Source organism: Podarcis melisellensis (genome assembly GCF_964234715.1).
Source record: "Podarcis melisellensis genome assembly, chromosome: 13".
Classification (NCBI taxonomy): domain Eukaryota; kingdom Metazoa; phylum Chordata; class Lepidosauria; order Squamata; family Lacertidae; genus Podarcis; species Podarcis melisellensis.
The window spans coordinates 31,152,020-31,169,435 of NC_138545.1; the positions used below are offsets into that span (position 1 = coordinate 31,152,020).

Below are 17,416 nucleotides of genomic sequence, written 5' to 3' on the forward strand. Positions count from 1 at the left end.
TATGGACCTGATAACTTGCTAATTTTTAATTGTCAATAAGACCTGGAACTTCATCTCTTGACACAGTTATTTGTTTTAGCTCTTTCCGACTCCCTTCTGGAAAAAGACAGTTTGATGTTTCCCTTTCAACTTGGTTGCATGTTAGCGCCATAAATCCCCACCTCCCAGAGTTTGGATTAACAAATCTAATTGAAAGGATCCAAATGATCTCATTGCTGAAGAACATAGCAGAAGTGCATTATTTCAGACTCCACAACAATAAGGACTGTTCCTCATTTAACTGGCAACCTTCATGGAATGTAGACTTTATAAAATTCCCAGTTCTTCCAGAGCTTCTTTCTCCCCCAGTCTCATAGAAAGGCCCTCATTTTCTTCAGAAAAGCACAATAACAGTGATGATGTCAGTAGTGGCTGTATTGCTCCTAACATTGCGCAAGCTAAATGAAGTCCCTCATTGGCAGAGTTGGCCCCGCTTGTTTGTCCTTCACTTTTAGAGATGTATTTTTGGCAGCGGTGCTGTCTGTGTGCTTCTGGGAAAGGTGGGGCTCAGTTTCTCCTGTGTCTTTCTATCTCAGCCAAGTAAACAGAAGAGGAAGTTCTCATCCTTTTTCAAGAGCTTGGTCATTGAGCTAGACAAAGAGCTGTATGGCCCAGACAACCACCTGGTGGAGGTAGGTGACTTGGTGCATGTTTTGTGCTGGGAAATGGGAGGCAGCTCAGAGGAGCAGAAATACACAACTGGGGCTGAGAACAGCGCTGTTGACCGAGAGGGATGATTGGCCTCATTTGCAGATGATTGGTCAGGTCCTGGAATCATAATTGCTGGAGAGAACAGTTTCCAAAGAGCGGTCAGGTGGTGTTCCTGGATTTGGTTTAAGATGAGCTATGTACTGGCATCATGTGGTTGTATCCAGCTAAGTTCTGTTCCCCCCACCAATAACCAGTGTTCATTTCTGTAGAACTTTCCATTGCATTCAGAATGCTTCCAATGCTGTCTCGGTTATCTTCACCGCAAACCTGTTTGGTAAACTAGGTTCTGTGCTACCTTGGGAGCTTAATGACTGCATCTCCCATGTCCAAACCAACAGATTACTCACTCACTGTGTGGAACCATGTGCTAGTATTCTTAGAGAAGCCTTTGCGTATGGTGATCTCCACCACTTCACACAACATAGACACATAATGGCACACTTAAGTTCCCGAGTGTGTGTGTCTATAAGATTGACATCATGTATACAAATAAAAAAAGAACTTTCCTTTAGCACAGATGCTATTGAAGTGTCTTCAGTTCCTTTTTACACCATTGCTAGAACTGCGATATTTGGCAGTCTCAGTGACTTCAATTTTGGATTAATTGAACAGCATTGGAGAGGCTTGCATGGTTCCTTCAGATACTGGGGATGGAGTAAGAGTAGTGGATAAGGCTGGGCTGTTTCCCATATGTGTTCTGTTGATATTTGAGATGATAATAGTATAAAAACTTCTGTAACCCCATCTGATTAGAAGAGCAAGGGTAAAACATGAAAACCAACCATTAAAATATCAGCTACTGTGTGGTAAAATGAACCAGTTTGTTCCCCATGTTTGTCTTGCACTATCTCATATGGCTTTTTCCCTTTCAGTGGCACCGGATGGCCACAACCCAAGAGACAGATGGCTTCCAAGTCAAGCGCCCAGGCGATGTCAATGTGAAATGCACCCTTCTGCTCATGCTGGATCATCAGGTAACAGGGAACAAGCGCCAGTAGGTGGTGAGAGCAGGCGAGTTGTAGTGCCCTGAAATTATCAGGTTCCCAAGCACATTACGTTCATGGCACAGCAGTACTAGATCAGAAGCTTCTTTCTCCATATTTTATTATCACAAATCGTGTGGCTTTACTTCCTCCAGCTATATGTACAGCTGTTCTCCTTCTTGAGGATACCATAGTATTGTGCTGAATTTGGATTCCTATTAATCTCAGTGCTTGTGATTTAAAAAGTAAGTTTCCAGCCCAAGTAGGACTATGAAGATACAACTGAGAATGAGAAGGCACTGGATTCAGAGGCTGGTGCTCTTGCAGACTTTCTGTTGACTGTAATTCATTTGGAGTATGAAAACAGACTTCCTTTTCATGAACGTTTCTGCTTATGGATTAGAACTGGTGGGTGGTTTGGAGGCCTGGCCAGAGTCCGCCTGGGATGCCCACTTGGCTACAGATCATCTCTCTCTCTTGATGGTTCAGATGGGTCCCATTAATCATTCCTGATTTGGAGATGCAAGCAGGTTGCAAGATTCAGTTTGGTCTGAGGTTACAGAGGACCCTACTTCAAGTGCATATTAACCAGGCAATATTACCCTTGTAGCCTCCCCAGTACAAGCTGGATCCCCGTTTGGCTCGCCTTCTGGGCGTTCACACCCAGACTCGGGCCAGCATCATGCAGGCTCTGTGGCTCTACATCAAGCACAACAAGCTCCAGGACAGTCATGAGCGAGAGTACATCAACTGCAACCGATATTTTCGCCAGGTCAGTAGATACATGGCTTTCCTCCCTGCCCCATCGCTCCTTCCTTCCCACCCTGCCTTTTGCCTCAGGGCTTATTCATGGCATGCTCTCTTGATCCATTCTAGATCTTTGGCTGCATCCGCATGCGATTCTCTGAGATCCCCATGAAGCTGGCGGGGCTCCTGCAACATCCAGATCCCATTGTTATCAACCATGTGATCAGGTAGGCTGGCGTGGCAGGAGCTGGAACTGAGCAAGCTCTTAATTCAGGGGTTGGAACCTGGGGCTACAGATGTTGGTGGCCTGTAACTCCCATCATTCCTGATTGGTGGCCTTGGTGGCTGGGGCTGATGGGAGATGGAGTCCAGCAACACCTGGAGGGTTTCAGGTCTGAAGAGGCTCCCCATCTGTGCTCTGATTGGTTGTTATCTCTCTCTGGAATGCAGCTTCCATCAGAGAAAGGGGAGATAGTATAATCTCAATCATAGTAATATGTGGGGGGATCCCACCTCTTCCATGGACAATCATATTTGACCTCGGGACAAGCCATGTGTTTCCTGAGTTCCCATCTGTGAAATGGGAATAATGTTGGCTTGTTTCATAGAACTGTTTAAGAAGATAAACAATAGTTATAAAAATTAGTATCAGGGTAGGGTGGAGTTTTTTCTCCAGGGCATCTGAAGGAGATGCTGTTGGTGTATCTAGGAAGTGATGGAAGCTTTCTGCCACTGGAGCAGCATATATAAATGTGATTTTTGTGTGTGTCAGAACTAGTTTCAAGCCTAAAAAAGATTAGTTCTTCTGTAGTATCCTTTTGAAAAGACTGTGAGGTCCATTTATTTTACTTTCTGAGGTTGATGTGTTTTCCTGCTTATGAAATTTGATATGATGTGGTTTCATTGTCTGCTTTAATTTCTATATTATAATTCTTCCTTGAGTCCAGGAAAGGCAGCATATGCATACTTCAAATAAATAAAAATATTTTTGGAACATGCTATATTAGTTTCCTTGGATTCATATGTATTTGTGCATCCTAATTTGGGTGTACCCCTGCCATTCAGATTCCTCTGTTGAAGCCCTATGGGGCAGTTGGGTATGAGAGAGTCAATTCCTAACCCTAATCTTTGTGGGGTGCTGGTGAAGGAACAGCTCTTGGGGAGATGTAGATTCTCAGCCCTCATCCCAGCCTCCTGTCCCTACCCACCCCTCCAGTGTGGACCCTAATGACCAGAAGAAGACTGCCTGTTACGACATTGATGTGGAAGTGGATGACCCCTTGAAGGCCCAAATGAGCAACTTCTTGGCCTCCACTACCAACCAGCAGGAAATTGCCTCCCTGGATGTCAAGGTAGGTCCCTGGTGACCATTGGGGCAGGAAGCAGAATCACGTATACCACCTTACAAACTTTGGGGGTGCTGTAATGCTCTCCTTGCCCTGCAGGGGCACTCAGCTTATCCCCAAAATACAAGCAGGGGATGCCTCTACCTGTTTTCAAGATAGTGCGACATTTACCTATCCAACCTGGCTTTGGCAATCTAATATTTTGTATTAATTTCAAATTCTGTACTTGCAATAAACAGCGCAAGTAAAGCAAGGTTGTGCAAGTTGTCCCATTTTTGTTGAGTAGGCTGCACGTCTTGTTTTCCTACATATTGAAGTAGTTTTGTATAATCTGAAATTCTGAATTTTTGGGGGGGGTATTAGAAAAGCATTGACTCTGTTACACAGCAAGTAGGTAGGATTTGGTCTTAAGAGCAGGGGGAATGGGGAGGAGCAAGTTGGCAAGCTGTGAAAAGACTGGCATCTGGAGAGTTGGAAGTCTAGGCAGATGGCTGGCTCTCTTCTTGCTGTCTGTAAACAGGTGGGCTAGGAATCTGCATGGCAACCAACAGAACCCATGACAGATTGGATTCAGAGTGTTCAGAACATGGAGTTGATTTTGGGAGTGGGATTTAAATAAGGTTTTTAGCTCTGACAAACAGATACCAGTGATGGCAGCAGAACATCTCACCTCCAAGACCATCCAGTCCTTACTCTGTACATTTTTTCCGTATCTTGCTCTCTTCCTCCCACCTTTTTTCTACTTTCTCCCATCTGCAAAATTATGCAAACCCATTGCATAATCATTGCTGACTAAGCATGCTAACCTAATTTGCAAAAGTATTGTACTGCAAAACAAAAAAAAAAAATAGCAGGAATCCTCGTTCTAGGACTCTGGTTATATAGCTTGCTCTAGCCTAAGGAGTTAGTACAAATTACAGTGAACGCACATAGACCTGGGGGTTGGGAGAGACTGTGCCTGAAGGGCTGGCGATTATGGAGGAAGAAAGGAGGGCAAGGCTTGAGAGGAAGTTAAACGATATAGAAAACTAGGCACTTAATCTTTCCAATACTTTGTGTCTGTATCTGATACTCCTTTCTCTTTAGGTCTTCCTTCCCTACCCCAAATTGTCAGGCAACATGAAGCCATTGCTTTATGGTGGGAAGTGCTTCCGTTACTCTTACCTCCAAATGTCATACTTCGGTCTCTACTGCTTTCTTCCCTGTCGCCCTGTGCTGGCCTAAACCTGCAGGCCCCTGAATCAGTAGTCAGGACTTATTCAGTCTGAGGAGCACTTCTTTTCCTTCATCAAAACCCCCTATATCCTTTATTCACATTTAGATCCATGAAACCATTGAGTCGATCAACCAGCTGAAGACACAGCGAGATTTTATGCTGAGTTTCAGCAACAATCCCCAGGACTTCATCCAGGAGTGGATCAGATCTCAGCAGAGGGACTTGAAGGTAAATTTAGGGACTGGGCTCTGAAGAAACCAGGTAGGGGTGTGCAAAAGGACTATCAGCACAATTCTATGGATGTCTGCCCAGAAGGAAATCCCAGTGAGTTCAATGGAGCTTACCCCCAGGGATGTGTGTGTATAGGATTGTAGCATAAGGGTATGCATGGTGGTGCTGGGGCTCCTCTTGCATGACACAGCTTCAGTGCTACAGCTTCTAATGCTCCCTGACCACTCGCTGCACCCGAAGTCATTCAATTATTTGCATCTTGCTTTTCCACAAGATTGTTCCCAAGGCATCTCATGACATAACAAATGAAGAGCAATAAATAGAATCGGATATGAACAGTTGCAAATAATCAGTGTTAATATGTAAGAACACTAACCCATGGAACAGGGAAAAAATGGTCAAATGCAACAGCAAAAGTAAACACAAGAGCAAATACAGCCTAGCACAGAAATAAAAATAGCACAAATGCAAGGCCAAAGATCTCTCTGTTCCACAAAAGCAACACTGGGTTCCCATTAACTTATATACATTGATTTGCAGCCACAATTCCGGCTTGTGACCCTTGTAGGACAAGACAGTGGGAATGCCCAGGCCTTTGATGTTAGTTTCTCTCCATGCTCAGCCCAATTCCCTATATGTAAGCCTTGTCTAACATGTTCCCTGTCTTTTGTCCACCTAGTCTACCCCTTCCTCCTTTGCCAGTTAAAATAATTCAGGAACGTTTTGATTCTTGGAGACTGGCAGAAATGTGCAAAGTAAATCATTGATGTATTCCAGCTGGAAATGTGGTATTTTGAAAAGGCGCGAGAGTGCCAAACAGATGAAACTAAGAGAGATACCAGTGCCATGTTTGTGAGCATCTCATTGGCCTCTTGCACACGTTGCTGGGTTATAGTGACACTCAACAAGGCAGTTTTAGTAATCTTGCTGCAGTCGCTGTTTTGAAACTCTCAACATTGGCAGCACAGGAAATAGCTTCCCCTTTCCCCCCATTTTGCTCTAGATCATCACCGACGTGGTTGGGAACCCTGAAGAGGAGAGGCGTGCGGAGTTCTACCAACAACCGTGGATGCAGGAGGCTGTTGGGAGACACATCTTTGCCAAGGTTTGGAGAGGCTATTTCTGCAAAGTATTTATATGGCATTCCCTATTATTTAAAGTCATGCAGCATCTTCCCAACCTGGACTTCCCAACCATGGGGGATGTTATTTTCAGTCCAGCACATCCCCACACCCCAATGATTGCCTTTCTGGCTTTCTTTTTGCCCCTTCCCTGGATTCCTTTTGTACTGCTGCTTAACAGCTGATCCCAGCAAGTGATCTACAGCCTACACTTGCTCCATTCTTCTCCTATTTACTTTCCTCAGTGATTGTACACCCGAGAATCAGACTCTTGCCCTTGGAGAGCAAGGAAGGCCTCACTGTGCTTCTGCCATGGGAGGCAGAACGTATGCCTAGATGTGCGTATTTGCTCCTGCTCATCACTGACCATCTTGTATCTTCCAGGTTCAGCAGCGCAGACAAGAACTGGAACAAGTGCTTGGCGTTCGCCTTACCTAGCGCTGCCACCTTCAGCACCCCTTCTGCACCTTGTGGTACTTTGGAATGGACCGGCAGCCAGGCAATGCTTGTCCAAAATCCTCTGCCTCTATCAGGGCTGGGGGAGTTCTGCCCCCATTGTCTCATTTGGGGATTGGGGGGAAGCTTATTCAGTATCCACCTGGGGATTATACAAGGCTTAAAAGCTCCTTTAGAGAGAAAAGTGAGCTCCTCTCCTTCCTCAGACCCCCCACCCCACCCTTTACCCTTCCTATGCGCTTTGCCTCTGGGACACTGGGAATTTTTGAGTTGCCTTCTACCTCTTAGCTGAGTCTCAGCAGCCTCCCTTGCAATGTCGGGTGGCTGCTACTGCTGCTCAATTTTTAACCAAAGCTTCATCCATTCCAAACTGTCAGCCTTGCTTGCTGGCATTTAGTCTTTGCACTATCTCTTTTTTTGGGAGCAGGTTTGGTTTTTTTGTAACGGGAAGTTTGTTGTTAATATGTATTGGTGCCCTTCCTCTCTCTGAAACAGCATGGTTCTGAAGAGGGGTTTGTTTATTTTGCTGTTCTGTTAATGACAATCAGTTGATATTTCTTCCATGGTTCTCCAGCACGAAGTTTAAAAAGTGAATAGTGGAGACCTGTTCCTCTCTGGTCAGGCCACATGTACTGCAGGAAACCTTTGAGGCCACCAGCCAAGGAGAGATTTGCTTGAGCCTTCTTGTCGCCCCCCACCCCAAGTGCCTTCAGTCCCCAAGCTCCTGGCCCCTCGGCACTTAAATCTAGAATATATCCTCCTTGCTTTCTGGTCCTTCTCTTGAGATGTAGTTGGCCAAGTAGGAGCTGATGGGAAGTTCACTCACTATGAACAAGAATGTTACCAGTTTCTATGTTGAATGTTTTCTAATAAAAGTACTCTTAAGCAGCAGCTTGAATTAAGCGTGCCTGATTTCTCTTCTGCCCTAACAAAAGGAGGCTGCTCTCGAGGAGCAGATGTACCTTTCAGCTGTAGCAGGATGAGGGAACTGTGGTTCACCAGGCATTGTTGGGCTACAGCGCCCATCATCTCTGGCCATGATGGTTAGGGTTGATGAGAATTAGGACGCCAGTGATATCCAATGGGCCACAGCTGCCACATCCTTGCTCTGCTTATGCAAGGTTCACTGCCATGCTATAAGTGAGACACAAGTAACTCATAAGCTCTTACACTCAAGGTCCAGTTGAACAAGTATTACATGGAATACCAAATTCATTGCGAGAATCTCTACAAAGCAGACAAGTTCTGGCTACCACAGTGTGACGATTTTTTCCGCAATGTGAAAATTTCAAACAACTAGTTCTTTGGAGTAGGTCTCCAGCTAATTGCTGCACCCTTGCCACATTTCTGCGCTCTGGCTTTTGGAGGTGGAAGAATGGGGAGAAGTAGACCTGCTGTCTCACAACAAGCTACTTCTTTAAATTTGCCCACTTTGAAGCACTTGGGAACCTAGTATGCATTACTTTTTTCCAAGATTTCTTTTACGCAGCTTCATTTTAGCACTCAAAATTATATGTAACAAAATCTAGCTACTGAATGCCATTTCTTTTTAGCTGTATTGTAGCCTTGTAGTGGTAGCCTGTTGTGCTCCAGATGTTGGACTCCTCCTTTTGAGGCATGCTGGCTGGAGCCAATGAGAACTGCCACTCAACATCAGGAAGGGCACAGGTTCCTCACCCTTGCACACATTTGTCTAAAATGACACCGAATTATAGAAATGTGTGATCTGAGTAACAATCCGAGGCCAGCAAATTTAATCAGTTCACTTTAAAATTTCTCCTGATCACAGTTTCTAGTTGAGTGCTCCAAAGACAGGCTTCCTTGAACAATAACACTGTTTCATACAGATCATGATAAATCATAATCTCTCAGCAGTTCTCTTTTCATACCAACCCTATAAGGGCTCTAGGACAGAGAATTGATATTTGATGGGTCGAAAGACTCACAAGCCCACTCGTCATGATTTGAGGAAAAGATACACTGGGAAATACCAACACTTAGGCTGTTTAACATAGCATTCAATTAAGAATGGCATTAAAGAGGCTTTTCAAATATAGCTATTTGACCTTGGGCCTTAACAGTGCTTCAACATTTTACCTTCCCACAGTCAGTGGAGTGAAATCTATTGTACCAAAAGACAGGTCTCTGCTTCTGCGAGCTAATTTTCTGTAGAACTGGAGGAATAGATAAGTATTTAAGCACAATTTTTTGTGCTTTCTTCTCCTTCCTCTATTTACAAGCACAACTGTTAATATTAAGTTTTATTAAGAGGGGGGAAGGACATTGGGGTGTAAAGATTACAGTGGAGAATGAGGTCGGAATTCACTTGCTTGGGTTGGGACAGCAACTTATTTCCACAGCTTCTTGATAGACATATTCTTCTCACTGTCTTTTTGCATAACCTGCCAAAGAGAAAGAACATTAGAAATAAAGTCAGAAAGGCAAAAAGGCCAGTAGCAGAGATCAAACTTTCAAGCAGTTAAATGGCTACCCGAATTCTACACAATTTAGTAACCTTTTTGTATACCATCTGTTGGACAAGATGAAGTCTCAGCTCCAATCCCACCCTGAATATATGCATTAAACTCTCATTATTCCTTCCATATCCCTCCCACAAAAATGGATGTGGGCTTTTTTTTCTTTTTGTAATGTCTACCCTGCCCTGGAACAAACCACATAGGCTTTCTCTGTAAAAGTACAGCCTTAATGTAACAAGTGACCAAACTATAAGGTCCCCACTATTACCCACACCTTCATTTAATCTCTGCAGCACCTTAGGAGAAAGGCAGTTACCTGCAAGCAAGTTCTGACATAAACACTGATGACAAGAGCAACAAAATGCAAATCCCTTACATCTTGGGCTCTTTCCACCCCAAAGAATAGCCCTTCCCTCATACCCACAGCCCACAATACCTTTGCTACAGCCATCTCGAAGTCTTCTTGAGTTACATGTACCCGCCTTTCCCTCAACGCGTACATTCCAGCTTCTGTGCACACGCCCTGCAAAACAGAAATGTAAGGGACCCACCTGAGCTGCCCCACACAACTGCCAAGAGAATATACAGCTCAGGTAGGCTTGCTTCTGCCCCACCCAAGGATAACAAAATGATAGCCATCAAAGTGCATGTGTCTGAGCTTAATACATATGACTAGGTACTGAACCTCTCCACTGATGGGAAATGGTTGGTCAGGACAACCCAAGAGTATCAAAATAGTTTGAATGTGTGGGTGCACACACCACCACAAGAGATTCCGAAATCCTTGATTTTTAAAATCTATGTCTGAAGTCCCTTCCGCTCACTGATGCAAACATACAAGCCTCAGAAAGTGTTACCAATAATCTCTAGCAGGCCTTGATAATCAAATGATCCTTAATGCTGCATGTGGTAGTTAGAGAAGGGGTGCCAAAATTAGGGAGCAGAATTCTCAGACACAAAACTTGCTACTTTACCTTGACCTCAGCCCCTGAAGCCCCTGGCATCAGCTCCGCAATTTTCCGCAAATTAATTCCCCGTGTCAGGTTCATCTTGCGAGAGTGGATCTTCAAGATGTCAAGTCGAGCCTGTGGAGTGACAGGAAGGAGAGAGGAAGTAGCAGTTAAATGACAATGCAGTTTAGCAAACAGGGACTTTGGCTGCCAGGGTAAGAGAAGCTATTGAGGGAAAGCCTACTACAGGGAGAAATGCAATGGCTGTCTCCCACAAAGTCTCTGTTACCTCTTCATTTGGTGGAGGGAATTCAATTTTTCTGTCGATACGCCCAGGGCGAAGCAGGGCTGAATCCAAGATGTCTATGCGGTTGGTCGCCATGATGACCTAAACAGGACAAAAATAGCATTTCACTAGAAGCCTATATGCAGTGTTTTGGCTAATAAATACCAGCAGATGCTACATCTATCCCCACTTCCCATCAACAGACCACAGTAAACGTTCTTCCCCAAGCCACCTATTACTTCTCTTCCTCCTGCAGCTGGAATCCTCTCTGCCTCTTCCTCCACTTCTGCCCCTCTATAGTTATTTACATACGGTTGGTAGCAAGGTTTCGTAGCCTTAAGTGCAATCTAGGTTCAGATTATGTATTTCTTAAAAAAAAAATATGTCAAGAAGAGCAACATTCTTCAAACATACGAACTATATTCCTGTGCATAATCCACAGAATGATGGGAAGGTGTGGATTCTGTTCTTTTCACAACATACCTTGATGTTCTTGGTGGCCTCAAAACCATCAAGCTGGTTGAGCAGTTCTAACATGGTGCGCTGAACCTCGCTGTCCCCACCAGAGCCACCCTCCAGACGGGAGGAGCCAATGGAATCAATCTCATCCATGAAGATAATGGAGGGAGCGTGCTCCCGGGCCATGACAAAGAGCTCACGCACCATCCGTGCACCTGCCACCAGGAAACAAGCCAAGATCCTTTAGCAATTACTGCAGTGCCCCCCCCCAAGAGCTAGATCAGCTCATCCCCCAAACATATAGCCCTATCTAAAAATGCTCCCGTACCCCTCTATCAAACACAAACCATCCTGCCAGCCCCATCTCAGAGAGCCTAGTTGCATTTTTAAGAGACGGGTACAATAGTGCTCAATCAACAGGCATACCCTGGAAAAATTATGACAAGGGCAACTTGATCACAGAACTGGAATCTTGCGACCAAGTAATTCTGTGCTTGGAGGACCGTAGAACTCCCATTTTCAGGCGCTGCTAAATTGTAAACAGTTGTTTTCAAGTCACCCGCCAACTGTACAGGCATCTACCTTTTTCTAGTGGGAAAAAGTATATATGGATCCCCAGGTATGGTCTAAGGTACATGAGCTGCCACCTTAACTGAAGCTAAGGAGGGCTGGGTCTCATCAGTGCCTGGATGGTTGGGTCTCCTGAGAATAATGTGCACACTGCCTAATAAGGTTTGAATGGAATGCCATGGAGAGATGGACTGGGAAGTCCTAAGAGAAGTGACTCGTAATGGTTAATGTTTTATATATGTACAGTGGAACCTCGGTTTTCGAAATGTAATCCATTCTGGAAGACCGTTCGACTTCCAAAACGTTCAAAACCTGAAAGTGGAAGCCTCAACACAGTAGGGAAACTCAAAACGGAAGCAGTGTAGCACATTCAGCTTCCAAAAATCGTTCGGAAACTGAAACAGTTACTTCTGGGTTTTCAGCATTTGAAAGCCAAATCATTCAACTTCTGAGATGCTCGAAAACAGAGGTTCTAGTCCATAAAAAACTTATGGAAAATGTATCATTTTAAAACTTTTTTTAAAAAGCACACTGCCTTAAATCCCAGGCTAGAATAAGGGAAGGATAAAAATGTGATAAATAATAAAAACTTTCTCTCTCCCATCCACCCCGCCTCACTCACCTTCCCCAATGAACTTCTGCACAAGCTCAGAGCCAGAGACACGGATGAACGTGCAATCAGTGTGATGAGCCACTGCTCGGGCCAGCAAAGTTTTCCCAGTCCCAGGAGGTCCATACAGCAGCACACCCTGCAATAAGTGTAACATGCGATTAGTATGGGGAGGGAACTAAACCCATTTAGTGGAGAGAAAGAGAAAGGAACTCATGGCAGCACAGCACGTCTGACAACCTCTCTTGCAGACTGTCTAGTACCTTGATGGTGTCAGTTGGGGCGATGAAACAAAAGGTGTAGAAAATGTGCATCGTTTTGCGGGCTTTTAATACAGAGGCCTGCTTTCTACCCACCCTCCATTTGTCGTAGGCATGGAGTCCCAGGAATCTGCCTTACACCAAGACAGACCCTTCGTCTGCCTAGCCCTGAACAGTAGTTGTTTTCCATTCTGAGACAGGCTATTTCCCTTGAACTGGAGATGCCAGGGGCTGAACCTTGGCCTTCTGAATCAAGGCACGTGCTATAGCCCCTCATACCTTTCAGATGCACCCCTCCCTAAAGAAGGCCCAGGAAATGGGGGCGACAGCAAACTGGACTGCTTCTCTTCATGTGGGATGAGTATTTCAATACTTATTTGAGGTTAATGTCAAGTGTGAGTAATCGTCTATCCATTTATCTAAAGTCTGGTCTAGTGAGAAAGCGAGGCATGATATGGTGGGGACACCACATCTCTTTTCACTTGCCTTGGGTTGAGCAATGCCCAAAGCTTCAAAAAGCTCTGGATGCTTGACGGGCAGCTCAATCACTTCCTTGATCTCTTTGATCTGCTTGTCAAGGCCGCCAATCATCTCATAAGTGGAGTCTGGCACTTTCTCCACCATCATCAATGAGACCAGGGGGTCCACCTTGTTTGGCAAGATCTTGTGGAGTGTGTAGCTGTCATTCCGTAAGGCAACACGGCAGTTCGGGGTTACCTGTGTGGTATAGAGGTACATGAGATGCATGTTCCACCCTGGGTTTCCCCAGGGGCATTTAAAAGATAGAGCAAACCTAGACACAGGAAAGAAAACAGCACACGTGCAAATCCAACAGAGACATAAACACCACTATTCCCATTCCGGTATTCCCATGTCTGTGGAATACCAGACATGGCCCAGCAAATACTCACATCATTGATGTCTATGTTTTTATCCACGTCAACAACAAACTTGCCTTCAGGATGAACCTGGAATAGAGGGCCAGTTATTACCGTAAGAATCAAACACTTGCAGGATCAATGGCAAAACAAGTCCAGCCAAAGAAATCAACAGTCAACATGGCTCATAGGAAAAATATACCCACTTCCACCCGTATGGCAAAGCACTTCTAGCTTACAGTGCAAAACAACTTGAAGATATTATTGAGGAAGATTACTATTGTAAAACGAGATAAAAAAGAGTTTTGGAAGCCACACAGGATTCATTAAGCACCTAGATATCCAATCATTTTTGCTACTTCTGTTCAGAAACAGCAAAGTAACAGGAGAATTGAGTTGTGAACCCACGTTAAAATTCTCACCTCTACCATGAAGTAATTGGGGGCCTCAGACATGCCACTGTCTTCCAATTTCAACCTTACAGAGCTGTCCTTTTTATGCTGTTCTTCCTCCAAGGAGCTCAGAGCAGCATACCTGCATCTCTTCTCAACCCCCATTTTCTGCTCACAAATTTGTGGGGCGGAGGCTCGGGTGAGAGATGGCAACTAGCCCAAGATCACCCAATGAACTTCACAGCTAGGTTGGTATTTGAACCCATGTTCTTCCCAGTCCTAGTTTTAAAACTGTGCTTTGAATATTGAAAAGTGCTATTTAAATGCCAACAGTTATTATTCCAAACTCACAATCATAGCCTGTTTGAAAGACAACCCTCCTCTACACACAGAGATGTAGAGGATACACACATGCAGGGGGTGACCATACCTTGACAAGCACTTTCTTTTTGTCCATAGCCCTCACCACTTCACCCACGTAGGAACCTTGTTCCTGCAGAAGTTGCAACTCCTCGCGAAGCAGGCGCACTAGGGTGGTCAGAGAAAACAAATGAGCATTAGCACCAATGGAGAGGAAGTCTCCCAATTCAGCATCATCTTGGACAACTCAGGGACTGCCCCTCCCTAGAGAGGCAACATTTCCAGAAGCAAGGGAGGAAACATTTCTCGGGGGGGGGGGGTTCTCATAAAAAGAAATAAGGGAAATAAGAAAATAAGTAGCATATCTATTTCAGAACAGTCCAAAAGCTTAGTTTACCACCTTAAGGAAACAAAATGCGCTATGTACACAAAACTCTGCTGCTTTCTATTTTGATTACATTTAAAAGTATTTACATCCCCAGTTATAAATACACCCAGTGTTTGATATTTTATTTATGAGATTACATAAAGTGACCACAGATTCTTAACATAAAAGCATTACACTTTATAAAATTATAATCAGTAAAGCAAAGTTGCTTCAAATTAAGGTAGCAAACATATACTGGTTTTTGCCAGTGGGTAAAATGTGGGTGCAGGGTAGAAATAGAATTTAAAAACAAAAGCCATCAAACCTCTCCCAAAACACAAAAGCAACACTGCAGATTGCTGAACAATCCCCAACTTACCCTTGGCATTGAGTTCATTCCGCTGTGCCTGCAGCCGTCTGAGATTCTGGCTCTTATCGTTGACTATCAACTTGAAGAAGAAATGGAGAAAGATGACACCTCATCCCAAAATAACATAGTACCCCATCAACTAAGGGTGTTTGCTCCCCCTACACCAGCCACCAGATAATTATTTTCACTGAGATATGAGTTGGGGCACTCTGGCTACTAGCTGGCAAACAAGGGATAATTGCATTATCTTTTCCTAAGGAGTGGAAAAGCAGCTAGCTCCAAACAGGATGTAAACACCAGACGCATGTGGTGGTTAGAGTGCTGGATTAAGGTCAAGGAGACTCAGGTTCAACTCCTCACTTTGCTGTATAGCTCTCCAAGTAAGCACTGGTCAGTTACTGTCTCAGCCGGCCTATCTCACAGGGCAGGAGAGGGGCAAGGGGGAGAAGAACCACCATGTAAACTGCCTTAAGCTCACTGGAGGAAAGGTGTGAGAAAAGGGTAGCAAATACACAACTCTCCCCCCCCCCCCAGTATTGTTGAAGAGATCTCTCTTTTCCTTCCAAACACCTTCCTTTATGTGTCATGTCTTGTCTTTTACAGTGAAGAAACAGACATACTCTGTGTGTTGAAATGTATTTGAACACACACACACCATAGCCCGGCAAACTTTTTGTCAAAACCACATTATAGAATGCATGCCTATCTTCATCCATTAATTATAAACCTGAGAGGAGGGCCTATATCTTGCCCTTAACATAGGCACTATAGAAATAAAAAAGTGAGCCAATAAAGAGACTGGAGATCATCTAAAGATCCACTAGCCATAGTATGCCCCACATGTTAAAACAACTTGTGTGTATGAAAGTTGTGTTGTCTGCGTTTGAGAAAGGATTTAGAAAGTGAGAACTTATATTGATCCTCCCACTCCAGGAAACAAGAATATCTCACCTGTAGCTCTTCAATCTTGGAGAGGTAATACTGGCGCAGCCCAGTCCCACCTTTGCCTTCATCCAACTCCATCTGCCCGAAAGATTTGGGACAGCAAATAGAAGAAGACAAACAGATAAGCTCAAGGACAAGAGGCACAGCTCACCACCCGCCCCCCAAGTTAAATCACAGCCCACTACCCAAACCATGAATTGTCACCCCTACCTTACAATTTGCTGTTTCACTCCTCTCCCCAGCCCATGAGCTAGCACACCTACTATTTAGAAACAGGCACCCTTTAACTGTTTAAAATAGGCAGTAACACCCTCTCCAACAGCTAGAAGTGACAGCAAGCGAGAACGGGCTTTTCTGCGATGGCTCCCCGTTTGTGGAATGCCCACCCAGACAGTCTTGCCTGGTGCCATTGTTACATATCTTTAGGTGCCAGGCAAAAAAAATCCCTCTAGTCTACACCAAAGGCCTTTAGGGCTGGTTGAACACTCTATGGCCTTTAAAAAATGTGTTTGTGGGAGGGGGAGCTATGGGCGGCAGTCCTTTTGATGTTTTATTGTGCTATACATTTTGTGTCTTCATCTTGCTTGAAACCACCCTGCGATCTTCACGCAAAGAGGGTGGTGGTGGTTGTTTAGTTGTGTCCGAAACTTCGTGACCCCATGGACCAGAGCATGCCAGGCACTCCTGTCTTCCACTGCCTCCCGCAGTTTGTACGTTTAATAAATAGCACAATCACTACTAGTACCAGTAACCTTTCACATGACATTACAAGCCCCCTTTCCACATTACGTGGACCCTCCCATATTATCATTTTAAGGCAGGCAAAGGAGGACACACCTTCCCCGCTCTCTAACTGTGAACCGCCCTGAGACCCCCGGGTATAGGGCGGTATATAAATTCAATTAATAATAATAACGCAGCTGAGCAGCAACTACACCCACCCAGATTGCCTTCATACCACCAAGCGCCTCTGTCGGATCAGGGGCCCTTTAACGTCAGGCCACCTCCTTCCCCTGTTGCCCCGCCAACATCTCCGTCACTTTCGCAGTTAATCTGCATCCACACACAAACGAATTTCCTTCTCATTCCCCGTTTATACCCCCCACCACCATCATTTTTAACGAAAGCCTCTCCGCCATCCCTTCCCCCTTTGTCCAGGCAAGGGGAAAACGGACCTCTCTTATCTCTCGCCCACTTTTGCAAACAAGACACCCCCGTGAGAACAGTGAGAGAGAGCGGAGGCCGGAGTGACTCAGCACTCGCGGGAACCCGCTTACCTGCTCCGGCCCTTCAACCGCCATTTTCCCCCTCGCCGGTATCCACATTCACTGAAAGGCGCATGCGCTCACTCAACGGCGGAAGCTGAGGGAAGGGAAGGCCTCCTCCGGAAGCGACGTTTGTTGACACTTCTTGTATTCATATCTCTTAGTTTTCTTGCGGCGTTTAGGCGCTGCACATGCGTACGTACCTCCTTCCGCCTTAAGTCATTTTTGACATACTTTTGCTGCCATGTTGGTACGGTCCTTAGTACCTTAGATGGAAAAAAAGGGGAAACCGAATGACAGTTTGACGTACAGTAGTTGTCTTTCGGATTCCCTATGGTCCCCTAGGAGGTAAAACGTGATCTCTGCATAGCTTCCTG

The 17,416-nt window shown here is 44.9% G+C and overlaps 2 protein-coding genes across 5 annotated transcripts in view; one reads left to right on the plus strand and one right to left on the minus strand.

Annotated features, from left to right (window-relative positions):
- SMARCD2 (SWI/SNF related BAF chromatin remodeling complex subunit D2) overlaps positions 1-6,884 on the plus strand; it is a 28,044-nt gene extending 21,160 nt beyond the window's left edge. For 3 of the 4 annotated variants that reach the window (XM_081885629.1, XM_081885626.1, XM_081885628.1), the window contains exons 6-13: positions 576-671; positions 1,623-1,724; positions 2,344-2,505; positions 2,610-2,707; positions 3,628-3,832; positions 5,148-5,270; positions 6,277-6,378; positions 6,779-6,884. In XM_081885629.1, the coding sequence (XP_081741755.1) occupies positions 576-671; positions 1,623-1,724; positions 2,344-2,505; positions 2,610-2,707; positions 3,628-3,832; positions 5,148-5,270; positions 6,277-6,378; positions 6,779-6,832 (942 nt within the window). In that variant the 3' untranslated portion in view covers positions 6,833-6,884. The remainder of the gene's footprint in view (positions 1-575; positions 672-1,622; positions 1,725-2,343; positions 2,506-2,609; positions 2,708-3,627; positions 3,833-5,147; positions 5,271-6,276; positions 6,379-6,778) is intronic. The other variant, XM_081885627.1, reaches the window with a different exon arrangement.
- Positions 6,885-9,096: 2,212 nt separating this feature from the next.
- On the minus strand, positions 9,097-17,158 carry PSMC5 (proteasome 26S subunit, ATPase 5). The gene is made up of 12 exons (XM_081885645.1): positions 17,052-17,158; positions 15,781-15,852; positions 14,839-14,908; positions 14,163-14,260; positions 13,374-13,430; positions 12,949-13,179; positions 12,215-12,341; positions 11,047-11,237; positions 10,567-10,665; positions 10,302-10,412; positions 9,764-9,850; positions 9,097-9,252 (listed from the first exon to the last, which is right to left on the minus strand). Exons 1-12 carry the CDS (start codon positions 17,097-17,099, stop codon positions 9,199-9,201), a joined length of 1,245 nt encoding a protein of 414 aa, XP_081741771.1. The 5' UTR covers positions 17,100-17,158; the 3' UTR covers positions 9,097-9,198.
- Positions 17,159-17,416: the final 258 nt, after the last annotated feature.